At 37.8% G+C, this 27,199-nt stretch overlaps 1 protein-coding gene across 2 annotated transcripts; it reads left to right on the forward strand.

The window, feature by feature from the left end:
- Positions 1-1,604: 1,604 nt before the first annotated feature.
- On the forward strand, positions 1,605-26,413 carry mrc2 (mannose receptor, C type 2). Of its 2 annotated transcripts, none has more exons than XM_043233749.1 (28): positions 1,605-2,084; positions 8,804-9,238; positions 11,658-11,831; positions 11,979-12,143; positions 12,310-12,423; positions 13,067-13,210; positions 13,491-13,682; positions 13,948-14,102; positions 15,035-15,139; positions 17,258-17,373; positions 17,484-17,632; positions 17,728-17,942; positions 19,378-19,520; positions 19,750-19,837; positions 20,709-20,871; positions 20,982-21,145; positions 21,545-21,713; positions 21,858-22,000; positions 22,459-22,573; positions 22,825-22,982; positions 23,085-23,193; positions 23,664-23,902; positions 23,980-24,145; positions 24,484-24,633; positions 24,756-24,875; positions 24,972-25,151; positions 25,634-25,663; positions 25,761-26,413. In XM_043233749.1, exons 1-28 carry the CDS (start codon positions 1,964-1,966, stop codon positions 25,979-25,981), a joined length of 4,443 nt encoding a protein of 1,480 aa, XP_043089684.1. In that variant the 5' UTR covers positions 1,605-1,963; the 3' UTR covers positions 25,982-26,413. The 2 variants fall into 2 exon arrangements, with proteins under 2 accessions (XP_043089684.1, XP_043089685.1); XM_043233750.1 differs by having other exon boundaries at positions 1,606-2,084; positions 25,637-25,663.
- The last annotated feature ends 786 nt before the right edge of the window (positions 26,414-27,199 follow it).

Below are 27,199 nucleotides of genomic sequence, written 5' to 3' on the forward strand. Positions count from 1 at the left end.
TTTGGGGATTGTTTTGGATAAACATGTAGCAGCTAGAACCTGTGGATGATTGCTTTACCAAACCAGGCCAGTCTAACCGCTCCACCCATTTATTTACTCTGGCCTAGTGATCTCATGCGTGATTACATTACAGAACCTGTCCAGGATTGCCAAGGAGTGTCAAAAACATCCACGGCATGAATTAGAGTATTCTCCTGTCATATCTCAGGGTGTCTGACAAAGTTTATCCAGCATAATTGTGTTTATACTGGCAGTCAGTAAAGCTGTCACTGAAGCATTATATTACTACCATATTAGTAGTAAATATTAGTACAAATATTAGAGAGGTGCTGAGAGAGCTTGAGCCATAGATTGGTTTAATAAATGAATTACATTAGGCGTAATTATTGATTTCTAAAAAAAAAAAATATATATATATATATATATGTATGTATGTATGTATGTATGTATATATATATATATATATATATATATATATATATATATATATATATATATATATATATATATATATATATATATTTTTTTTGTGTTGATTACATTTATTCATTTTGTAGATGCTTTTATCTATTGCAACTTAAGGACCACAAAAATACTAAAAAAAGAGACTAAAAGTGCTTGTAATAGAAAGTTTTAGTGCAAGCTATAATAGGGAGGCATCAAGGAGAAGTGAAACCATAGAGAAGTTAAGTGCTCTCAGACAAGATAGGTTTTCAGTTGTCTATTTAATGTTATCAGGATTCATTCCACTAGCAAGAACAATGTTGCCCGTGTGTGTGTCTGTCTGTGTGTGTGTGTCTGTCTGTCTGTCTGTCTGTGTGTGTGTGTAGTTAGTTCCATATATTTGGACACTAATACAATTTTCACAATTCTGGCTCTGTATGCCACCAGAATATAATTACAATCCAGATTAAAAACTGACTTCGGTTGTGTGTTTGTGGGTCTTTGTGCCTTTAGTTTTGTCTCCAGCGAGAGAAGTACACGCTCAGCGGGGTTGAGTTCTGGAGGCTGACTTGCCATTGCGGAATAAATAAATGCAAAAAACTTAAAATAAATAAATATTTAGTCTGACCTCCTGAGGTTAAGCACTTCCTTCCACTATCCATTTGTTGACCATTTGGGTTTTAGGCCCTAGCCTAGATTGTAGGTGTTTGGTGTTGTAGGTGTTTATTAGTCTAACGTCCTGTGCCAACTTCAGAAAACAAGCAGGGTAGAATATCTGCTTGATTTTGTGAGGAGACTTTTAAGGCTAAGCTGTCCCTGTCCCCAAGTATAGCTTACTAGGGTTTAAACGTCTGCGTTTCCATTACAGATATCATATAAGTGTAGATAAAAACCGATGCTATCCGACTAAAACGTAACCTTTAGCCTCTCGCGATAAATCACGACAACGGATTTTGGTAAGATTTTTCTTCAAAGGACTTCAAAGCACCTTTAAACGGTTAACGACATACGCCACGCGACCTGTAATTTCGAATTTTGAAGTTTTGCGAAATATTCCTTTTTCGAATTCCCTAAAAAAACATCTAATGCGAGCGTTTAAACTTTTTTTTTTTTTCAATTTGCAATATATGACAATGTATGCGTGTTTTCAATGCGCAATTTGTAATGTGCGCCATTTGAACGGTAACGGAAACGCGGCTGAACGTCGTGCTTCTCTTCCCTCGGAGCGCTCGCGAACTTGTGTTTGAATCCTCAGCCTCTGGACGCTTCTCCCGGGTATCGGGTAGTCATTCAAACTTCGGCTGTTTCTCCGCCTTCTTCTGCTTCACTTTCCTGGGACGTGTGCAGTGAAAGTGAGCGGTCTGCCCCTCTCATTCACTCTGAACTCATCACAGTCCACGCACACAGCGACACTGACACGCTCTCAAAGACCGTCTGTTCTTCACCGTTCCTGCTTCTCTTTCTGCGGGAAAGAGGGGAAATCCTCCGTTTTTCCTCTCCGTTTCACCTTTCCGCGGGCATGCATCAGCGCGGTGGCGGGCGCCGGGAGGGCTGTCGGAGTCGTGCGTGGATAAATGTTTGCAGATGCACTTTATATTTATTTCTACTATTAAGCCTGGAGCGGAGCACCGTGCACTCAGGTAGGACGCTTTTACGCTTCGTTACCTTTTTGCGGCGTTATGCCTTTTTCCGACTGCTTTGTTGTCACGATTATAGACCTGTTATGCGATTTAAAAATAACGCTAATAATGCGAGGCTTGGTTTTATTTGGGGTGCTGTTGTGTTATGTTGGCTCCCTGCGCTGATGTGAAGGAATGCCACGAAAGTCCAAACTCTGAGTGGAACCAGATGTGAGAAGAGGAAGAGAGACCGGGGGAGGGGAGCGCGCGCGCTGGTGCTGCTCGCTCAAGTGACTCGGATCATCTGAATCGATTCACTAAGAAAGCGCACTTTTTTATCATTTCTGCGGGTTACGTAGTTAAGCCAGTAGGTGGCGACCTTTTGCGTGGTGCTGAATGGTTTACTTGAATTATTCGTTATAAACAAAGTGTTTGCAATGCCTGAAAGCTTTACACGGTTGAACTATAAAAGTAAAAACTGTGACAAAAATGGTGTTTATCCAAAACAACACAAAGCAAAGCCATATGAAAAATTGCCATTATTTTGCCAGCTGTGTCAGCTGCATACTTTCAACAAACTATAGAAATAAAACACTTTGTTTACAAACAAGTGTCTCCATCTTAAATGCCGTTTCGGTCTCCTTTTATTGAGTCCACAAAATCCATTAGAAAGGAGTTTGTGAACTACTCGGTGTGGATCGGTAAGGAGACTGATTCGTTCAATTAGGCTAAAAGATTTGTTCAGGAAACTCGTTCACAGACACGGCCCAAGTTTTATGTTTTTCAGCACACACAACTTCAGTGGTCAAAGGGACATGTTTCATTATAAAGGGACAGTCGTTGTGCTCGTTTGCAGAAGCGTGTTCTGGGTTTCTCACTGCTCTGTTAACCTGTGTTCTCAAGCGCTTGATTCTCACCCCGTAAGCAGATGTGCCCTAAATATATCCGGTTACACAATAACGAGCCGCAGCTGAGAGCTGTCTGCGTCTCGGTGGTCTTGTATAGTTTTTAGCGCTTCTCTCAACTTCACAGTCCAGCAGAGACAGGATAGGTTTTTGCACCTCTGTGTCAGGGACTGTCACAACCTTATTAAAAAGAAAAAAAGTTTAAAAGAACAGAGCGGTGTTGTTGTACAAGCTAAAAATACGCCGCCAGAGACCTGACTCTAAATCCTGTGTTTGCAAGTGTCACCTCAGGTCTTGAGCATTTTTGGTTGATCACAATAAATCTTTTTCGATGAAATAATATAAGTGGCTAAAAATGGTATATTTTCATCATCAAAATGTTGTATTTTTTATGCATGCATGCTCAGTTTGGAATGTGGTTACCCCATCTTTCAATTTTTATATAGAATTTTGTTCTGTACAAAAAGTTTTAATTGTAATGCACATTTTAGTAACATTGAAATGAATAAAATATAAATGAAATTAGCACCCTTCTACTGATCATTCAGTGCTTTAATTATATATTTAAAATAAGTGCCTTTGGCCCATTGATACTTATACTGAAGTACAAATTAAGTTGTTGTAAATTGTTTTAATATCAAATTTAATATCCCATTTTTGGATTTTTTTAGTTTTTCTAGCTTTGCTTATTATTATTATTATTATTATTGATAATTTTATTATTGACTTTGTGCGTCACAAACACGATCGGTTTGTGTCTCAGTTGGGGTTGGATCTCTGGTCAGAGCTCTGGTTAAGGGCTCAGTAACAGGAGCCGGGAAACAAATACCGGCCGGAATTTCCTGTGTGTTGGTCAATCTCTGTGTTTACAGAATAAAAGGATCATCCATACAAAACCCTGACCTCTCTCTGCACCCTTCCTTTTGCTCCCTCATTTCTTTTTTTCCTCCCTGTCTCCCAGCTGGCTTGTTACCTTCCTCCCCTAACTCCATCTCTCTCTCTCTCTCTCTCTCTCTCTCTCTCTCTCTCTCTCTCTCTCTCTCTCTCTCTCTCTCTCTCTCTCTCTCTCTCTCTCTCTCTCTCTCTCTCTCTCTCTCACTCACTCACTCACTCACTCCTCTCACTCTCTCTCTCTCTCTCTCTCTCATATTCCTTACTCATTACCCTCCTTCAAAAAGGGGAAGGGAGAAACAAAAATACATCTGTCATAATAATAAACGTTTAGCTTTGGTAGCTTAGAATCAGGGTTCAGGAAAACCACATACCACCACATGACTGAGCTCACACACCCTTTCATGGAGTGGATCCCCCCCACCGAGCGCCTGTTTCTTCTGCCTTTTCCATTTTCTGGTATCCTTTGTATTTTTCATGGGGATTTACACCCCAAATTCCAAAGCCATCGAATGGTTTCTAATATGTTGGCGATAGCAGATTTGAAAAACGTAAAGAAGTAGGATCCTAAAAATAAAAGTTCTAAAAGGGGGGTAATCCTTTAAAAGAACCATTTTCGTTTTTTAAAAAGCCTTTCAGGGAACAGCTCTTTGGAAGAATCTTTGAAGAATCTAAAGAACTTTTTTTTTTGCCATAAAGAAGCTTTTGTGCTCTGCAAAGGTTCTTCATAGAACCATACGTGTAAAATAAAGAACCTTTGCTTTTAAAAGTTTTAAATAGCTGTGTTAATAAAATAAGTTTTGTCTATAAAATAGACAGACTGACTGATATTTTAACCATGTCCTGATAAATCGTCCAATCATTTTGGTTAAATAAATATGTCTTTTGCGTTCTCTTAGTTTTGTGCATCTGCATCTTATTTGACATCAGTATTGCATAAGTATATATATAATCATTAAATCAGCCACTCTGCGCAGAGGCCGTTAAACCAATATTAGTTAAAGAACACTAATCAAAACGTTGCTAAATGATAAGATAACAACAGTTGGTTACTGCCTGAGTGGAATATCATTACGGTAGCAATCTCTCCTGTTTATTGTTGATGTTTGTGTGGTAACTGTTTCGGACTGTTTTCTCTTTTTGGCAAAGGTTTTGAATCAGGGCCGTTTTAACCATGACTAGGACCACTTGAAACCTTTAAACACTTCAAACAATGAATTGGAAACATTCCAACATTTCTGATGCAGAGACAAATTTCACCCACACCAGTCATATCAATGTCATCGTCAGCATTATGTAACCGGGTATTGCAAAAACAATTCGTTGAGCTGCGCAGTCTCATCTGTGCCATGGTATGTTCTCATCTCTACCATCTGGAAGAAGGTGGTTCAGAAGCATTCTTGCCAAAACCACAGGCTGAAAAAAAAAGTCCCTTCCTGTAAGCTGTCATCCTACTCAATAACTGTCCGGCAAGCTCCTAATGGATGGTATTCTTCCTCTCAGTGCTCTAACAGCACTTCAGACAAATCACCCGTAGCCATTCATTCCTCTTTAATCACACAACCACTGTTGATCTGCAGACACTTTACATTACAGTCTGTATTTTGTTTTATTTATCACAGCATGCTCTTTAATGCATTATTTAATGACGTCCTACGGCAGTTGTCATGGGATATGTTTCTGCTTTATGTTGTACAGTAGCTCTGTTAGTAAGACTGTAAGTTAGCAGATGCTTTTATTCAAAGCAACGATTCCCTTGCAGCAACCTTGTTGTAAGTAAATTATCATAGTCACGGGCACAGTGATGATGACAGCTCCTTGGGTTTACTTTTTTATGAATATGTGGTTGTAAGTGTCCTTATATATGTGACCCTTCACCACAAATCAGTCATAAGAGTCGCTTTTTTGAAATTGAGATTTGTACATCATACATGAAATCTGAATAAATAAGCTTCCCACCGATATATATTTTGTTATGATAGGACAACTATTTGAAAATCTGGAATCTGAGGATGCAAAAAACAACAACAAAAAGAGAAAATCAATAAATGTTGTCCAAATGAAATTCTTAGCAATGCATATTACTAATTCAAAATTCAGTTTTAATATATTTACAGTAGGAAATTTACAAATTATCTCAATGGAACATGATCTTTACTTATCCTAATGATTACTGACATAGACCTATACAAAGTATTTTTGGCTATAAATGCCTGTGCTATTTAATACTGATTCTGTGGTCCAGGCTCACACCCACCCATATATTATATATATATACATATATTTGTGTGTGTGTGTGTGTGTGTGTGTGTGTGTATATATATATATATATATATATATATATATATATATATATATATATATATACACAAAAATCTTAAAATGTATTTCTGACCAAATCAAAAATTGACCTCATCATCAGAAGTTGAATTTTTCGACTCAAACACTGTCGTTCATCATTTAGTTTTTATTGAAAGGATGTAAGTAAAGCGTTGATTTATAATGAAGGCATTAAGATGATGCTCATGAAATGCCTGAGCCTGCTTTGCCCTTTATCTGTCAGAAGTGGAGCAAAACTCTTTGATGTTTGTGTGAGCGCGCATGTCTGTACCATCTTTCCTCCTGAAATACGTCTCCCTGGGGTCTTACCTCCACCAATTATATGACTCACTCTGATCACATGATGCCCTCAAATTCTTGTGCTGTTCTGCAGGAAGATGGAAAGACTTGTTTTAATCCCGGTTTGTCACGGATTGCGCGTCATTAATAAGTGGAATCAGGACCTCATGGAAAGAATTGTCCTACTTACATTTGTTCACATTTTCAACACGGAGATGTTATTTTACATCTTACTACTTAAAAACTTAATCCAGGGTTTCCATGTTCTTTTGCCAGATCCTGGTAAAAAACAGTTTTTTGGAGCCACTGTATATTTACCTTTACATAAAACAGATTTTAAATTTTACAGAACTTCTTGCTTACTTATGGAAATATATGTTTGAGCATTGATGTTCAGAAAGTCTCCCAGGGTCTCAGTCAACTTTCTGTCTCTGTTTTGTTTTCAAAGTAGAGAAGGTCCTGTTTGTTTTTGGATTGATCCCATTTCCCATTTCCCTGCTTTAGAACTACTCTGTTTGGAAACACAGCTGTGTTTCTCTCGGGTCTTTCTTCAGGCTCTTTTTTCTGTCTCTTTCTTTTGCTCTGATTTTCTTTCTCTCTGACGTTGTGGTTGTAACCTTGCATTCCCCCCTGCAGGAATGAGAGGGTGCACGAGAGAGACAGATAAAGAGAGAGAAAAGCAGAGTGGAAGTATAAAAAGAAACCAGACTGGTGTTTGGGAGCGCTGCCGGGTTTGGCTCTTCTGCCTTCTGCTTGACTCTCCTCCTAGCCATGTCTTTTCCCTTTTCACTAAACAACATATACCTAGTCAAATACCAATATATGTATTTAGTCTTACAATACTGTGAGGATTTGCTAGCAGCTTTACAGTGGCTCATTTATGCCTCTTTTTTTCTAAAAAAGGCAAGGAAAGGAAGTGCCTCTCAAACATTTTGGATAAGAAAATAATCGACGGTATGAAAACAAAACAAATACTGTGAAATAAGAGCTTAAACTCAGTGACACTAATAAATAAAGTTTGACAGCAGTGATTATAGTCTACAAATCATATGAACAGGTTAAACCGATTAAAATGGCTAAAATAATTACAATGTAAAAAACACATCACTTTATCACAGATTTCCTCACTTTCTTTCATGTTAAAATCAAATGTACTAAAATGATTATACTTGAGTATATCTCATAGTAATAAAACATATGATTTTGATGCAACATTGCTGTAATATATTTATTTTTCAAGGATGCATTAAATTGATCAAAAGTGCAAGTGGAGAATCTTACAAAGGAATATAAGTTATAATCGCCAGTAAATCATGAGAAAATATTAAGGAACATGCCTGTTTTCAACATTGATAATTAAAACAGCAGCATATTAGATTGATTTCTGAAGGATCACATGATTAACGATTCTGAAAATTCAACTTATCTTCACATTCATAAATTACATCTCAAAATATATTCAAATAAACCTAGTTCTTTTAAGCTGTAACAATAATTCACAATATTACTGTTTTACTGTGTTTTGTTATTTTGATAATAAAATGCAGCCTTGATAATAAATAGATTCATAATGTGTATATAAAAGCCAGTGATGGGTGCAGGTATGATGAAACCAGGATGAATGCGTGTGCTCACACAAAAGAGGAATGTTGCCAATGTCTGCATTCTGTGAGGGCAGTTTCTGTTGGGCTTTTCTGTTTTGTTTTTGTAAATGACTATCCATTTGCAGTCAGACACAAGATGTGTTCCAAAACCAAAGCATGCAGAGATGCATAAAAAAAAACACACAAAAAAAGTTCCAGTGTCAGGCCGTATTATACCATAGAGAGCAACCATTATGAAAGCCACACATACAGAACATGATAACACGAACCTGCAGGTTTCCTTCAAATAATTACTTTTCACCTGTAATTAAATCACTGTCTTACAAGTGAGGCAAGTCAAAGCACATCCAACATTTTGTGGGATGTTTGAACAGGATTTGCGCTTTGCTTATGTTGGGTAAGAACGGCTTGTTTTTATTGAACATACGAGTGGGTGAAAGAAAATCAAAAGGGGTTTGCTTATTCTGCTGCAGTAATAATACACTATGAAAATAGCTACGAGTCAAAAACAGTTTTGGTCACATGACGCTGAGCGTTTGATGTAAATATTCTCTATGTAGGTCAGTCATTCGGTTCAATGGCGGTTTAAGGTAATTTAAAAATCCTTAAATGTCTAGGCGGAAATCAAGCATTAATGATCTTTCCATATTTACAATTTCAGTGTTTTGTCTTGTACAGTATGTCAAGGTAATAACTTCTCTCCTCTCTTTTTCTTCAACAGCACACACAGGCGAATCTGACACTTTTGCGTTTTTCCACGAGGGAGCGCAGGGCTGCCTGGGGGTACGAGATCACATGCTCTACCTCTCTTCTTCCTGCAAGGGTGACGGCCAGCTGTGGAAATGGGTGACCAGGGGGCGGCTCTTCAACATCGGCTCCTCCCTGTGCCTGGGCATCACCACAGGCAACGTGAGCACATTTGGTGACAAGTCACCACTGGGTGTATTCCGGTGCGACTACGAGCCTCCGCGAGTGCGCTGGACCTGGAGCTGCAGCAAGTTCTTGGAGATACTTGAAAGTTACTTGCCCTCCCCTAAATTACTCCTCAGCACCGGCAATGTCTCAGCCGCCGGCTCCCCGCCTGCAAGATCCCCTTCCCAAAAGTCTCTGTGGCGAGTCTATGACAATCAAGACCTTTGCGCCAAGTCATACCGAGGTCAGCATATTAAAAGTTGTTTAGTTACACAATATTGGTAATTTGCCTGTCCACACTAAAGGGAGTTGCAACCAGGCAGCATTTGATATTTGATTTTTAATATACATTACTTTTTAAAATTTTGAGGTTGGAAATGTTTGAAAAAGTAGTCTTGTATGCTCAGCAAAGCTGCATTATTTTATCATAACAGTGAAAACAGTTGTGCCACTTATTGTTTCTGTGGAAATATTTGCTGTCATTTTTACTGTCTCTTGTGACCATTTTAATGAGACTTAGCTAAATGAAACCATTAATTTAAAAAGAAATTAAAACAACAAACCTTTGAAGGGTAGAGTACCAGTTAGATCCAGTAAGAACCGAATCAACACCTGCCACTTGTTTTTGTTGCTGTCACACGTATTTATTTATTCATTTACATACATGATTTACAGTGTTGTGAAGATAGAGAAATTAGCAAAGAAGAAATGAGAAAATGATCAAGAAACGACTGATTAAAAAAAAAGAAACAAAGGGCAAGAAAGGTAGTCTGGACAGAGTAAAGGATGTTTAAACTAGGCCACTTTTTTTTTTGGACCTCAGTGATATTTAGACTAGGGTTTTCTGTGAGTGGATGATTTTTGCCAAGGGCAACTCTAAATTTGTCCTGATTGGCTACTCACCAAAAAAGAGGCCAATTAAAAAGTCTGGCCAGTGTTTGTATACAGTGCTGAGGCCCAGTCGTCTCTCAGTCTGAGTCCCATCAGACAATCTGTCTCATAGTGACTAATTTACTTCTAAAATCACAACCATTCATTACTCCAAAGTAGTTAATTTGTGCTTTAGTTGGTTCACATCACAATTTTTTGTACTTCTTCGGAAGATATTTCAGAAGGACTAGATTTCATTTATTTAACATTACTGATGGACATTGTAGTTTTATAGTAGACTAAGAGCCGTTACATTTTTTTTATGTACAATTTGCATTTGTCTGCCCATGTTAATGGAGCAATGTACAAAAATAACCAGAATCATTAAGTGAAATGGCAATTTAATTTAAACCAAAACTGTTTAACTCTTACAGAAGCTCCACTGCAAATATTCCTTTTCTCTTTTTCGCTCACTTCTGTTTCGTGGTCTCGTTGACTCGCTTCTGGAGAGTTCCTGACAGAAAGTTGCACTGTTATGTGCCAACGCAGAGCTGTTTTTATGCTTTTGTGTGTGTGTGTGTGTGTGTGTGTGTGTGTGTGTGTGTGTATACAAGAATGAAACTGCATAAGTTCTAAAGTTCAGCCGAGAGTGAAGTTTTTGGATGTGTGTATGTGTCCTACTTTTCCACAGCTCTGAACTACAGCAGCAGCAGAACTGTAACACAACTACACATCCTCTCTCCAGTCTGACATGTGCTCTCTGTTTTTCCTATATGGTTATCTCTCTTTTAGTCTTAGTATACCCCCACCCCCCCTCTCACGTTTTCTCTCTTTGCAGACTGAGAGCTAATCTGTACAGTCAGACAGAATGCCCAGGGGTTTCTATAGTAACAGCTGCATTCCAACCGAGGGGCAATTGAGAGGAAGAAAGTGTGAAAATGCAAAGAAGGAAGGAGAGAGGAGGGGTAAAAGAGTTCAGGAAGAGAGGCAGAAGTTTCACATAGACATGAACTGACTGTCAATTATCACATTTTTCACTGTGTCTATCTATCTATCTATCTATCTATCTATCTATCTATCTATCTATCTATCTATCTATCTATCTATCTATCTATCTATCTATCTATCTATCTATCTATCTATCTATCTATCTATCTATCTATCTATCTATCTATCTATCTATCTATCTATCTATCTATCTATCTATCTATCTGTCTGTCTGTCTGTCTGTCTATTGGTTGTTTTTTGTCCTATTGTTCTGTCTTTATATCTGTTTTTCTTTCTGTCTGACTACTGTTTTTCTTTCTATTTATGCATTGTTCTATCATCGTTTTTTTTTTATCAGTCTTCTCTGTCCTTCTGTCTATCCGTCTGTAAAATGAAAACCATTGTTTTTGTCTAATGACTATATCCATGTTTTTGTCTTGGTTAGCATGACAATGCACAACTGAAGCGGTTTTAGAAGCTAATTTAACACAGTTATGTCCGGCCACACAGTCTAAACAGCCGAAAAGTAGTTTTCACCCATAACTGCCAGGTCTACATTGTTACCTCTGGGATAACCGCTTTATGGTGGAATGGAGTACTGATACCAAAAGTCACATAAAAGCAGCAGACAGCAATAAAACGTGCATCTGTTTTGTTCTTCATGATAAAATGCTCCCGCTCCTCTCTTGCATTTACATTTATTAATTTGGCAGATGTATTGGTCGTTTCCCGTCTTTTCTGGTAACTATGATTTCCTTTTAGAAGTTAGATATCTTATATGTTTCTCTTTCACTTCTTCTTCACAGAAATCTACACTATCCAAGGAAACTCTCACGGCAGCCCATGCTACTTCCCCTTCCTGTACGATGGCCAGTGGTTCCACAGCTGCACCAGTGTGGGCAGAGAGGATGGCTTTCACTGGTGTGCCACAACTCACGATTACGGAAAGGACCAGCGCTGGGGCTTCTGCCCAGTGAAGAGTGAGTGAATCCAGCTGATGCTGCTCACGTCACTCATAGAGCCGAGCTGTTCAATTCAGAACGCTCTTTCTGTCTGCAAGCTGGAATTGGAGACTACTGTACATCATCTTCCTGCTCACTAAAATGCATCTCTCTCTCTTTCCAAAGGTACTGACTGTGAGACGTTTTGGGACATAAACCCTTTGATGGATAACTGTTACCAGTTTAACTTTCAGGCCACGCTGTCCTGGAGTGAAGCACGGACCAGCTGCCAACAGCAGGGAGCGGACCTGCTCAGCATCATTAAAGTAGAGGAACAGATCTTCATCAACGGTGAGAGATGGAGGGATATAAACATGATTGCATTCATTACTTTCAAAATGATTTGTTTAAAACGAAAGGATTCTGGTAAATGCAGAGCAAACAAGGCAGAAACTGCTGCTCTTGTTTTGGTTTAAAACTCAGTGGAATGTGTTTATGAAGTGTGTGTGTACTGTAGGTTTGCTAACTGGGTACAGCGCCACGCTCTGGATGGGCCTCAGTGATTTAGACCTCAATGGAGGCTGGCAGTGGTCTGACTCCGCCCCTCTCAAATATCTAAACTGGGAAACAGGTAAGGCCACACCCCTTACAGCCCCACCCTCATATAACCACACCCACTTGGTCATCAAATCAGTGTGTGTGTATATATATATATATATATATATATATATATATATATATATATATATATTTTATTTTTTTTAATATATATATATATATATATTATTTTATTTTTTTAATATATATTATATTATAATACAATTTTATTTGATTTCTAAATAATAAAAGTAAGAAATCTTGAGCATGATCTAAAGGATCATGTGATGATCCATGATCCATCATGTGATAATTTATTGCCCTCACAGGCATATATAGGATATTTTAAATATATTAAAAATAGAAAATTGTAATAATATTTCTTTATAATCATTGTTTTACTGTATTTTTGAACAGTCGTGAATTTATGCGTTTATGTATTTATTTTCTTAATTATTCTTTTATTTATTTTTCGTTATTAGTCTTCTGATTATGACCAGTGATTAAACAATAACCCAGTAAAGGCTAGCTGACTGTATATTTTTCTTAAATATAAAGCAGTATGTTACATTAAGACTTTTTCCATTTTTTTCTGCTGTCAGTGTTCTTAGAGCTCATTTGCATTAGAAAGGATGTATTTTTATCTAATTTATCTCTCGGATGTGTGTGTGTTATAGAAATGCCAAGCTATGATGAGGAGGAAAACTGTGGAGTGATCAGTACTGATGCTCAGGGTCGCTGGCACAACCGGGACTGTTCAGTGGCTCTGCCTTACATTTGCAAGAAACGACCCAACGCCACACTCGACCCCTTCACCACTGGTATGCGTTCAGTATGTGTGTGTGCATTTTTGGCTTGTGGTTCACACATAAATGTACAGAGCAATGTTACCACTGCTTGCACTTATACTTTAAATAATTAAATATCACTTGATTTATTTCAGAGGTAAACCTTGTTCTTCTAGCCATGCAATTTGAGTATCTTGCCCTAAAATTGTATGTTTTTCAGCGAGCCGAGAGGTTTTAGCTTTAAGATTCTGCTAATGTACCTGAAAGTCTGGTTCGGTTTTGAGGATCTCACCTGTGTCTGTGTGTGATACAGACTCTTGGGCAGTTGATGGGCGGTACCAGTGTGACGTAGGCTGGCAAAACTTCCAGGCGGGCTGCTATAGGTTGAACTCAGACAACCTGGATTGGAGCTCCGCCCACAAAATGTGTCAAAAGATGGAGGCTAACCTGGTTAGCATCCACACCCTTCCAGAGCTTGAATTCATCACTAAGCATATGAAGAAAGGTATACACATGCAAATGCCTATTCATAAATGTACAGAAACACATTTGCTTTGTGAGTATTGTTATCTTTCCAGTAAAATAAAAATGTTTATTTCTTCGTTTTGAACATAAACATCATTCAATTTTGCCGGTGGGGTAAAAGTAAACTTAATTAAAGATATATTCTCAGGAAGCAGGTAACTTTTATGTCATTTGGCATTTGACATATTGTATGTCATTTTCTGTCAAAAAAAGTGTTTCAGACTCTCTATCTTCCTGTCTTTTAGATATAGAGGAGCTATGGATTGGTCTACATGATATAGAAATGCAGATGAACTTTGAATGGACGGATCGCACTCCGGTCATCTTCACTTACTGGCATCCATTCGAACCCAACAATTTCCGAAATGTTAATGAGGACTGTGTCACCATCTGGGGGCCTGTGAGTATATATAAATAGAAATGTATATGCATATAGATATATATAATTCAGACGTTTGGATCAGTTAGCTTTACTTTTAATAGCACACGTTTCATTTGTGATATCATTAATCAGAGATATTCATTTACATTTATGCATTTAGCAGACACTTTTATTAAAAGCAAAGAACACAAAAGGAACAAAAGCAATTCGTTAAACAGCCAAAAAATGTACAGGTTTTTTTTATTAGTTTAGGAACCAAGCCAAAGAAGAGTAGGATTGCAGAATGATTTTTTTAGATAAATTAATATATTTATTCACATTGAATCAACGTATGTGTTGAATCAAGTTTTTCAGCAAAAAAACCTTTAAGCAGCAAAACTGTTTTCAACATTGATAATAATAAAAAATGTTTCTTGAGTATCATATTTGAATGATTTACATGACACTGAAGACTTTAGCAAAGGCTGCTGAATATTCAACTTTGCCATTACAGGAATATACTACATTCAAAAATAGTTGCTTTATTTAGTAATACTATTTTACAGTATTACTGTTTTTTAAACAAATGTAGATAAGCCTAAGTGACTTTAGCATAGTCAAAAGCCAGACATTTAAATGATAGTGTAGATCAAACTTGTCAAGAAAAAAATGCAAAAAATGCATTGAAAAAAAAATCATGACAAAAAGTATAATTTTAGGGTGAAATAGCCAGACATTTTTTGGAGCAGTTTTGTGAGGATTGAGTAGAAAGTACAGTGAGTTAATGCTCAGTGTGTTTTGTAGTGAACCTTATCCCTTTTCAACTGTCAGAAGGATGTTAATGGATATAAATCTGCTTTTCTTTCTACTTGTAATTAAGAGAGTGATCCTAAAAGTCTAAATTTATGGCAGCTTCATAATGATAACCCCTCATTACACAGTACGTGTGTGTGTGTGTGTGTGTTTTGTAGGAGGGCCGCTGGAACGATAGCCCATGTAATTACTCACTGCCCTCGATCTGTAAGAAACTAGCACAGAAGGCAGACGACCGGATAGAGGACCACGGCTGCAAACGGGTAAATCACACTGGTGTTTCACTCTGCTGCCTTTCTCCTTATACCTCTCATTCTTCCTTTTTCATTACTTTTAATTCTCTAATTACCCTTTCTTGTTTTGTTCTCAGCAGCTCCTGCAGTGCTCTGTTTTTACTTCTGTTTAGCTGGATTTCTCCCCCTACATACTTTCTGTTGCTCTCTTTCTCTCAGCATAAAGACTCTATTCAGAGTCGCTGCTGTGTCATGCTGTTAAAACTCCAGATGTGGTCAGTAGTTCCAGACCTGCCACAAGCATACAGTAAACAGAGAAGTCTGACTCACACACGCTAGTCTTCATAACTCATAACTGTTTGCTCACAGAGGACAAAAAGTTTAAGGTCATGGACCAAGTTACTCTAGCAAGCACGCAGAAATGAAATATGCATACATTAGTTGCATTTCATTCTCATTGCCTTACATGTCATTCCTCCATTCACTTCATCCAGATCTACAGCAGCTCTACACCAAACTTTGTTTTAAAGGAGTGTTGCTGTTACCTTGCTGTGACCCTGGTAATAAGCATCTGTTAAATAAGAACTGTGACCCTGGGTGCCATCGCCTAGGTCAGAGGTCAGAGGTTACTAGTGGATACCCTAAAGCTTTAAAACTGTTTGTTTGACCAAGTTACGTTTTCCTCCTAAATAAATCTTGTCTCATCGATGCAAAACTTTCCAGGATGTTGCTGTCTGGTTGTAAAGGTTTTCTGATTTTATGAGTTCTGATGTTTTGGCTTGTTGCTTGGGTGTTCTGGGTCCTTGCCATCTGGTGTTTTTTGATTCAGAGATCCCCTGCATTATCAACCACCAGGCAAAAAATAGAAAAGAATAAAAAAGGAAAAAAGAAATACATTTACATTAAATACAATTTGTTAGTTAATTCAAACTTCATTTTTTCCAACAATTTAGAACACTGATAGAACGTTCAGTGCTTCAAAATATTTTTTGGAATCGTGACACCACCATTCAAAGTTAGGGGTCAGTAAGATTTTTAATACACTTCTATTCTGCAAGTATGCATTAATTTCTTTAGCAGACACAATAAAATAAAAAGAATGAAAGGTTATTAAAGATTAAATAAAGAAATATAAATAAATAAATACTAAGTGACTTAGTGAGAATAAAAAGACATAGTGAGAACAAAATCTTCTTTCAAAAACTTAAAAGAAAAATCTCATCAGCCCCTAAACTTTCAAAACGTCATGTAGGAAGAATAAGCTTAACTGTCAAGTAAATATTGCAGCAAAAAAAAGAATAAATAAAATAATAATAATATTGATTATAATGACAAAAGTATAATTTGCTGAAATAGAAATGTTTTGTGGGATTTATGCATATGTGTGTTTAGTGTTAATGTTAAGTGTTAATGCTGAGTGGATTTTATCCGTGTAGAAGCATGTCAGAATCACGTTAGAAACCTTTGAATGATACTGTATCTACACTGCATATTATTATTAATCTCCCTCTTTTTTCAGTAATTTTGCAAGACATTATCTCTGTATTCCTTTGCTGAATTGTAGCCCTTTCGGTAAATAAAAATCTAGCTTCAACAATTTAATCTTCATTTTTGGAACAGACTACTCAATTTGGAGTCGTAGTGAGTTTATCATTGCAGTGAGAGAACACATCTGACTCTCTGTAATGTCTTAAACAGCAGAGCAGACAGCCGGCAGTCAGGTCAAGTTACTGCCTCTTGCCTAGTGCTGACGTGTAATTTAGATACATTTCTTAAAACGTGGGTGCCTGTGTTTGAAAGCATGCATGTGTGTGCATGTTTAATTGTTTTGCCACTGGTCTAATTCATATACATTTAGGATAAATCCACATACTGACAGGACCAGCATGAATTTCTAGCTAGTCCAGCTTTATACTGGTGTTAATGCATTTAATAAGAAAATGTAATTAAGTAGATAGATAGATAGATAGATAGATAGATAGATAGATAGATAGATAGATGGACGCTTTACAGTTTTACTCGTACATTAAATTTTAGCAAAAAATAACTAGTCTAAAAAATATGCTGCACTGTTCAGAAACATTTACCAATGTATTATTTTTTTATAACACAGCACACTTTCTCTCTCCTTCTGGTGAATCTTCTCAGGGTTGGAGATGGCACAGTCCTTCCTGCTTCAAGGTTGGAGAAGAATCTCTTACCTTTAATGATGCAAAAGGAATGTGCGCTAGCAACAATGCCACACTCGTCATTATTAACAACAGGTACTGGACACAAGCCTAGCAGCATGGACTGGATTTGTATTCAGCTTGCTCTTTCCCGAAATCGATGAATTATGAAGTGACTTATGAGGTGCACATGTGCTTGTTTCCAGGTTTGAGCAGGCCTTTGTGAGCAGCCTGGTGTTTGGACGATCTGACGATCAGTTCTGGCTCGGCTTGTATAATGAGAACAGCAGCGGCACGTTCCACTGGATAACGGGAGAGGAGCTCGCATACACCAACTGGAACAGAGACCAACCAGGTGCAAGTGTATAGCATGAATAACTTGTGTTTGTCTGTCATTTCCTCTATCAACGTTCTGAGGATGAACCTGGCTTTCGTCTTGTTCTGTTGCAGCACAGATAAAAGGAGGTTGTGTGGTGATGGTGGCGGGGCAGGCCATGGGTCTGTGGGAGGTGAAGGACTGTGCCAGTGTCCGCTCCAAATACATTTGTAAACAGAATCAGGAGTCTCTGATCCCCAGCCCCCCTGTTCCTCAGCCCACGCCCTCTCTAACAGGATCATGCCCATCGGGATGGAAAAGCACCAATAAGTTCCGCTACTGCTACAAGGTGTGTTTGTCATTGGGCACCATTCATAATTTAAATGCTTTCAAATTTGTGTTGCATTTGTAGAACTGTAACTTTAAATGTAATAATCAATGTAATATCATTGCAAAAAGTAAACCATATTATTAAGTTGAAAAACCTATATATTATATTTCTAGATTTATATGCATGCATACAGTAACACCCAGCTTTTTAAATTAAGTTAGTTATGTATTACTTATATCCAAACGTATTAACTTCATTTACTGTATATTCACATAGGGTCATATATACTATACTGTATAGCAAATCTTGCTTGATTGCTTGTATCATTATTAAATGTAAACTATATTGTTGCCCAAATATAAAATGCTAAATGACTAGGCATGAATATATAACAACATGACTTTCTGTATTAACAAAACATGGTGGAAATTTCACCTATAAATTCATATATTACACTTACTAATTATTAAGATTCAGTTTATAAAACTGGTAAAAGAAAACATTAATTTTCCCCAGATGGCTCTAGTTTAACAGTTTTGCTCAAAAGTCTCTATGAATCTTTGAAAATGTTAAGAATTTTCTACAAAACAAGAAGGATCATAAAAAGTGCGTTTAATTTTTTATTAGGTACTGTCATGAATAAGTTACTTCACATAACAGATGTTTACATGTAGTCCAAGAAACAAAATAAATATATTTTAAATAATTTCAGAATTTATTTTTTAAAAACTCCCCTTTGATTCTTAATACTTATTAATATGTTATATGTTATTATCTGGATGATCTGTGGCTGTTTTCATGTTTTATTATGTTTTATGCTGTTCATGAAAAAAAAAAATCCTCCAGGTCCTGCACATTCTTTGGTTTTCCAGCATCTTCTGCATATTTGACTTCTTTCCAGCTGTGGCTGGAAATTTTGAGATCCATCTTTTCACACCAACTGAGATATACACACAACTATTACAAAAGCTGCAGACTTTCACTGATGCTTAAGCAGGAAAATGATGCATTAAAATGTATTTTCTCATTAATGGCTATATAGTTTTTTTTGACAATAATAAATCAGCTTAATTTTACTTTTCAGGGAATAAAACATAATATAACTATTGTAATAATTACAAAAACTAGGTAATAATTAAGTACTAACATTGAACCGATCCCTAAACTTAACCCTACCCATGTTTGTATTACCAGTACTTTCTTACGTAGGTACACTGTAAGTACATGTTAGTACACATACTGTAAAATAAAGTGCAAGCAAAGTTTTTACTTTGGGTTAAAATTCTTCTTCCTGTTATTTCAATACAAATCCAGTTCAGCATCCTGGGAGTGTGTCCATTCAATTCAAGTGAACGAATTAAGAGTTTTGGCCGGCACTGGTGTGTTGTGTGTGTGTGTGTGTGTTTGTCTGTATTGGGGTGTGTGTGGTGCACTCATCACTGTGCTTTTGCAGGTCTTTCATGCAGGTGCACTGGAGAAGAGACTGACTTGGATTCAAGCTCATAAGTTCTGCCAGAAACATGGAGCTCAGCTCGCCAGCTTCAGCACGCCAGAGGAAGAGACCTATGTCTTCCAGATCCTCCATGAGGCTTTCGGGTAAGTGCCTAAAATCCAGCCCTAAAGCAGCACTGTGTGTTTGTAATGTGCGAGGGCTTGTGTGAGAATGAATACAATTTTACACCAGTTTTACATCCAAATACCGCTTGTCAGAATATTTTGAGGTTGTGTTTGTTCATTGTAAAATAAGTTAAGATTTTATGATGGGGGCCTATTAAAAGTATAGTAGTGTCTGACCGCTCTTCCTTCTGATTGGCTGTGTGGACAGGGAGGCGGAGGATCACGAGCAGCACTGGCTGTGGATTGGTATTTCTCGCAGGAATAGTGACAGTTGGACATGGAGTGACGGATCGGCTGTGAGTTACTTAAAATACTGTTCATTTTTATTGCATTAGACCAGTGTGTAATGTATATAAATTATTCTAATAATACTAAGCTATTTTAATAGCCATTCATGATGATTAATGATTTTCAGTATGATTTAAGAGGAACAGTTTTCTGGACGTTATCCATGGGGCTGTGGGCATATATAAGATAAAAAACTGTACTAGACATCTACAGAGCAAATGTTCTCAATATTTTCGACTCCAAGGCCCCCATATTAATACTTTTAAAGACACAAAACATATTTTAATCTATGGGCTGTCCTACTAAAGTTATATTTATAGTTACAGTATCTAAGTAATCCAAAAAATTATAATAATTGTAATTAAAATAAGTACATTTCAGAGTTCCAAAACCTTTAGGAGCTAATTAATTTTATTTAATTTATTAAATATATTAAAAATCAAAGATTTGCATAACCGGTCAAATATATATATCCATTACAAAAATGCCTACTGAGTTTATTTTTAGGATTTTTCCAGGTCTAGAACTATTAAAATCAAGATTTCTCATATATATCCAGGTTTTTCAAGACCATGAGAATCCTGGTTTTTGCAAAGATAAAAACAAGGGTTTTTGAAGGGGTTAAATCATGATAATGATGACTTCTTTTTTTTGTTTGTTAAAGTTTTAATGTTTGTTTTGTAAGTATGTCTCATAAGTATGCTTATGCCCTCTAGTGGTCTCTGGATCCCTGGTAGAGAACCACTGCCATAAAAAAAAAACCTTTATAGTGTATAAACATTTTTATAGTGTTTTTTGCTTCTGTTTCTTTAACACTGGACCTACATAGTATGTTTTTGTTAAAATCTAACATGTAAAGTTTATTTTCTTGTCTTTCAGGTGTCCTATCAGAACTTTGGCAGGGGGAATTATGGGTCTGCTGAGTGTGGGGCAGCTAACATGGCTGACACCAACTGGCTGGTGTCACACTGCGAGTCTGAGCTGGACTGGATCTGCAAAATACCAAAAGGAAAGATGGAAGAAGAACCTGAGAGCAATGAAGGTCTGTGGCATTGCACTCTTAAGACAGTAATACTGTGAGCCGAGTATGATTTTGAATCTAAATAATGGTAATAAATAATCTAAGACATTATTACACGTTTGTGTGTGCAGACACTGGTTTGGAATGGGTCGATTTTGAGGAGGCCCAGTATAAAATGTTTGAACATCGCTCCACTTGGGACCAGGCTCAGAGGATCTGTTCCTGGTTCGACGCCTCCCTGGTCTCCATGCACTCTCCAAAGGAGAATCAGTTTTTGGTTAGCACTTTACGCAAGGTAAACACACAACCAAACACTGTCCTCTAAGAGGTCTGCTCATGACATTAAATTAACAGCGCTTAAAGGATTAGTTCACCCAAAAAGGTAAGGTACAGAAAGGTGTGTGGTACAAAAGCTGTGGCGGTACCTTTTTAAAAGGCACACATTTGTACATTTTACCTCTAAACTATGCATGTTAGTACTTGAAAGGTACATATTAATACCTAAGGGAAAATATGTACAGATTTTGAGAGAGTTTATATTTATTTGAGTTTATAAGCACCATAAAAGTATTATTTTGCGTATCACAGAAGATAATATGAGGTAAAAGTCAAAGATCAATATTTTGCATAAAGATGTTTATCTAAGGTTAAATGTTATATGAAATGTGTTTGTAATAGTGTTTACTGTGTTCAGATGTCCCGCAAAGAAAATGACCTGTGGTGGATTGGCTTACACAGTTTTAAGAACGATGGGAGATTAAGGTGGTCTGATCATTCTGTGCTCAATTATGTGTCCTGGGGGCTAGGACAGCCTAAACCAGTCAGCAAAGAGCCCAAATGTGTCCAAATCTCCGCCTCAAAAGGTTCGGTCTCTTTTACACACATACAGAAACAAAATACGTGTCTTCACTTTGAATTTTATGTATTTATTTTAAAATAAACGTAAGAAAAGACTTTTGAAGTTTGAGCGGCAGTGAGTTCAGTGAAGTAGTTGAATGTTTTCTCAGGTGACTGGTCAGATCAGAGGTGTCCCGTCGATCTGCCGTACGTGTGTAAGAGGGTGAATGTGACAGGTACTATCCCTCCCACTCCCGCTCCTCCTCTCATACCTGCCGGCTGCCCTCAGGGCTGGAGCCCTTTTCTACGCAAGGTGAAAATTCACTTCCACAGAGGCTGCACTGTAGTGAAAAAAAGGTTTTCTTCTTCACAGTGTTTTGCACTTTAGCTCATTATCATCTACATAATTGTGAAACATTTACAATTGTCTCACATTTCATTAATGTGAGATGTCCGTGTGAAATTCGCTGAGAAATATTGTTAGGCGGGACTTGTTGCTGCCAGAAACGGAATAAATCATACAGAAAAGCTATCTGTATTTGACAGGTTTTTTTGGAGCGGTTGTAAAATTCTGATTGCTAGGTGACAGCAGCCAAAAGGGAGCATTTTTCCTCTTGTGATGAAGCAGTTTATTTATTTTTTTTCGTTAGGAATGTAAGAATATAAAGATCTAGCAAAAAACAATTACTTTGAAAATTGCTTTCTTACAGAAATATTCATTTTATTAAATCAGTAATCTCTGCATTCTGCATTTCCCTCTTGTTCTAACAGTGTTATAAGGTGTTTGGAGAAGAGCTGTCGAGTCGTAGCACTTGGGAATCTGCCTCCAAGACATGTCTGACACACAGAGCCACGCTAGTGACAGTGCCAAACCACAGAGTTCAGGGTAAAAAAACCCCCACACACACCACAGAAGGGATACATTATAGGTTACATTAACTTGATAGTTCACACTCAAAAAAAATACACAAAATGTGAAAGTATAAGAATCATAGACAGCTTTTATGAATATTGGGACTGACATGCTCCAATGTCTCTGGCGCTTAAAGCCCTCAATTTGTTGTGTGTTGCATTATTTGTGTGAATGGAAACAGACTAGGCTCTGCTTTTGATCTGTTTCTTTCTCTCTCTCTTCAGCGTTTCTTGTGACTCTGCTGCCCAACAGCAGTTTTCATGTGTGGGTGGGCCTCACTTCAGAATCACAGGCTCAGTTCAGGTGGTTTGAACCTGGGTTCCTTAGCTATACTAACTGGGCCCCTGGAGAACCAGTGGACAACAGACAAATGAAAAGCCCGGTATCTATCTGTCTATCTGTCCGTCTCTTTGCCCATCTACAATCTTTAGCATTTAGAAATCCGGTCATCCACCTATCTATGATTATTTGTGTGTCCCATTAGGGTAACTGCATAGTTCTTCTCCATGGCAGTCCTCCCCGGATGATGGGCATGTGGGCGTCTCGCAGGTGTGATGCAGAGAAACATGGCTTCATCTGTACGAAGGATAAAGGTACAAGAATATCTCAAACTATTCACATGCTCACACAACTGTGACCCTGGAGCACAAAACCAGTCTTAAGTCGTTGGGTATATTCAGTAGCAATAGCCAAAGATACATTGTAGGGGTCAAAATGATAGATTATTCTTTTATGCCAAAAATCACTACGATATTAAATAAAGATTGCGTTCCATGAAGATCTTTTGCAAATTTCCAACCGTAAATATATCAAAACATAATTTTTGATTAGTAACATGGTTTGCTAAGAACTTCATTTGGACAACTTTAAAGGTATATTTCAAATATATTTCAAATACATAATCCTAATACATCAGTGGAAAGCGTATTCATTCAGATGATGTATAAATAAAAATTTTGAAAAATTGACACTTATTACTGGTTTTGTGGGACAGTGTCAAAGATATGCATTTTATGCTATATACCCTGAACCACTATAATATCTTTTGTGCATGTGTTTCCAGACCCTGCCTTGCCCCCTGGCGTGGACCCTCTTCCCCCATTACTGGGTGGCTCATTAGAGTTTGATGGCGTGCAGTACCGGATCTTGCAGAAGCCTCTGGACTGGTACACAGCTGTGCAGGTGTGTGAATCTGTTAACGGGTCGCTGGCAGCGGTGCGGGATCCTCGGCAGCACGCCTACCTCACCCTCCTCCTCAGCACTCTCCACAAACCCGCCTGGATCGGGCTACACAACGATGGGGTGAGGCATTGTGTGCGTCTCGTGTGTCTCTTCCTCTCATGTCTCAGAGCTTCAGCAAGCGCTTCTTGTATTTCCAGGCTCGGAGCTACTCGTGGTTGGGTGAAGAGGAGCTCACATTCAGTGACTGGCGGGATGGAGAGCCTAATCAGATGTATGGATGTGGTCACATGACCATTGAAGGCCAGTGGACTGTGGCTGCTTGTAATACAAAATTAAATGCTGCTATCTGTGAAATTAACAGAGGTAAGGAAACCTTCATACTACTAGTACTATTTATTTGCATTGAATTTCCAAATGAAGTGCAGTATGCATCCAAAGTTGAGTTTGTGTGTGTGTGTGTGTGTGTATGTATGTGTATAAAAAAAAAAAAAAAAAAAAATATATATATATATATATATATATATATATATATATATATATATATATATATATATATATATATATATATATGTAGTACATATGCAGTACAGTATGCTAGTTTTCCATTTTAGTGTTTATTTGGATTCATCTGTGGTGTTTTTTTTTTTGTACAAATTTGGCAGGTGTGTTCTAATAGCCTTTTGCTTGTGTCTTTGTGTCAGAGAGAACGATAGAACACAGGTGGATGTATCCGGGTCTTTGCCCACATCCTGTAGGTAATTGGTCCTGGGTTCCTTTCAGAAATCACTGCTACTCGTTCATCCTCCACGAGCTACAATTTAAACATGAGGCCATACGAATGTGTAACAAAGGTAATGTCTACACACAGAAAAAAAACAGCACAGGAACATATTACACACAATAATGTATTGTATATGTAATAATGCATGTATTACACACAATAACTTAAGTACCCTTGTTTTTCCTTTGTCAGTGGGTGCTAAGCTGTTATCGATATTAGATGAAAACGAGAACAGTTTTGTATGGGAGCACATGCAGAGTTTTCAACAACAGGCCCACGGCGCTTGGCTTGGAATGATCTTTAACACCAAAGGCAAGAAGTTTAATGAACAACACTTGTTTCCTTTAATGACCTACGCAGTTTGGATCCCCTTTATCTAGACCTGTGTGAATGTGTTTGCTTCCACAGAAGGCAGTCTGGAGTGGTCAGACAGTCAAGTAGTGGACTACAGTAACTGGGAGCAGCAGGACGCTAATCTGAGCATGCTGTCCGCCAACAGCTGCTTCTGGGTTCAGAGCAACACGGGCCTCTGGAGACCGGGGTCCTGCAAAAACCGCACACATGGAGTCATCTGTAAACGACCACGAGGTATGGGGCGTTGTTATTGAAAAGATGAAGCAACAAAGACTAACCCACTGTTGCTCATTTAATGTTGAAAAAAATGTTTATATCAGTGTTGTTTTTGTTAAACAAAACTAAAACTGTTAAATATCAGAAAATTGACATTAATCTGAAATAAAATTTTATATAAATCATATAAATACAAAAACAAGTCTTAATCATATGTGTGTATATGCATACACACTCATACATGTATACATATTCCAAAACAAAATTACCTATATAATACAAAAGGCTATTTATATAAAGTGAACAAAGTAAATAACGTGAGTAATAATATTAAAATTACTTTTCTGCATAGAAGGCACAGCAATAAAAAGCACATTATTACAGGCGATCAATAAATAAATAAAAAATTGCTAAGAATGACAGAAATTCTAATATAATTATAGTATACAGTATAATAAAACACATTTTGAGCCCAATTTTCCTCTTTCCTTTCTTTTCAGTAGGAGCCACAACCGATCCTGTAGTTCATTGTAAGTTGGAATAATTCTTAACCTCATTTTTAGTTGTAAAACATATTAATTGAACATCCATGAAGATGTTTTGAATATTTTTTTCTCTTTCTTGCAGCTGAGGTCGATCATCTCCATGTATTGATTCAGGTCCTGGTTGCAGCCCTTGTTTTGATTGCTCTGGTGGTGGGAGGGATTTATCTGTATCGCAGGCGGAGCTTCGGCTCCATGGGCGCCTATGAGAGCGCTCGGTACAGCCGCACTAACTCCACCCCCTCCGAAGAAGCTGAAAAAAACATTCTCGTTTCAGACATGGAGTTAAACGAACAGGGCGAATAATGTTGGATATGTCTGAAACACCTAGGGAAAAAAATCTGCTACGGCAGCAACTGACTGAGAGAATTTACGTTTAAGAAAAAAAAAGAGCCACAGTTTTGTTTTTGTGTTAATTTTCCAGAGACGTTGAAAGAGCTGCGTAGAGCGCAGCAGATGATCAACCAAAATCAACAGAGACAAAACTCTATCAAATCCATCTAAGCCTGTCAACCAATCAAATTCCACCATCTCAGAGAAGCTGTTTGGATTGGCTAGTGTGGGAGATCATTTTTTTGTTTCCTGTTATGGAAATCCAGTTTATACGCGTACTTTTGATGTCCTTTATGTCATAGTTATTCTTTAGTGCCAAAAGGGAACAACCCAACCAACCCCCCCAACCAAAAAAAGTCTTGAATCTCTATTAAATTTCCAAACTATAAGAGCGAGGTAACACCACAACAGTATTTCTTTTCAGACTGTGATTTTTGAAGTTATTTTTTGTGACTTTTTTTGTTGGTTTTTTTTTTTTTTTAAATGTGTACACCTGAATTAGATGTTCTCTGGGTCAGATTTCAGGTCCCCCACGGATCAATCTGAAAATGATAATCATAATAATTACACATCAGATGAAACGCTGGTATGTTTGAAGTTCAGCGGTGCAGAACCAGAAAAAAGGAGCAGCGGACAGAAATAGTCAGATGAAAGTGCATGAGAATGAGCCTTTCACGAGCACAGCAGCATCTCTCTCTCTCTCTAATCTCACGCTGGACACAGAGCTGCCCAACAGGAAGTCTGACCTCACTGTAACGGCTTGCTTGATCTCAGCCGCTACGATGAGCTCATGTAAAAGCTGAATCCAAACAGTACAGGGAATGAAGCTTACACTTTGCTCTTTTATCTCTACTTTCATTCTTTTCAGCTGTTAACTTTCCCCCATTTTCTTCTTGCCTTTCTTTTTTTTTTTTTTTTTTTTCCTTCGGCTCTTGGCAAGGCCTCGAGGTGAAACGGTGCTGTGGCCAGCTGTGGAATGTCGAGTCAGCGAGTGGAGCAGATCTGGAACCAATCAGGACACGGGAGCGACGAGGGCAAGGCAGGAGAGAGAGGGAGAGAGAACAGTGAACGTTAAACGGGTTTTACTGAAAGGGTTAAGGGAGGAGAAGATGGAGAGAAGGAGACAGTAGGAGGCGGGACTTGCAAGAGAAAGGGATGTTAGGTGAGCAGGAGTTACGGGAAGCGCTGGCG

Source organism: Puntigrus tetrazona, chromosome 3 (genome assembly GCF_018831695.1).
Source record: "Puntigrus tetrazona isolate hp1 chromosome 3, ASM1883169v1, whole genome shotgun sequence".
In the NCBI taxonomy this organism is placed as follows: domain Eukaryota; kingdom Metazoa; phylum Chordata; class Actinopteri; order Cypriniformes; family Cyprinidae; genus Puntigrus; species Puntigrus tetrazona.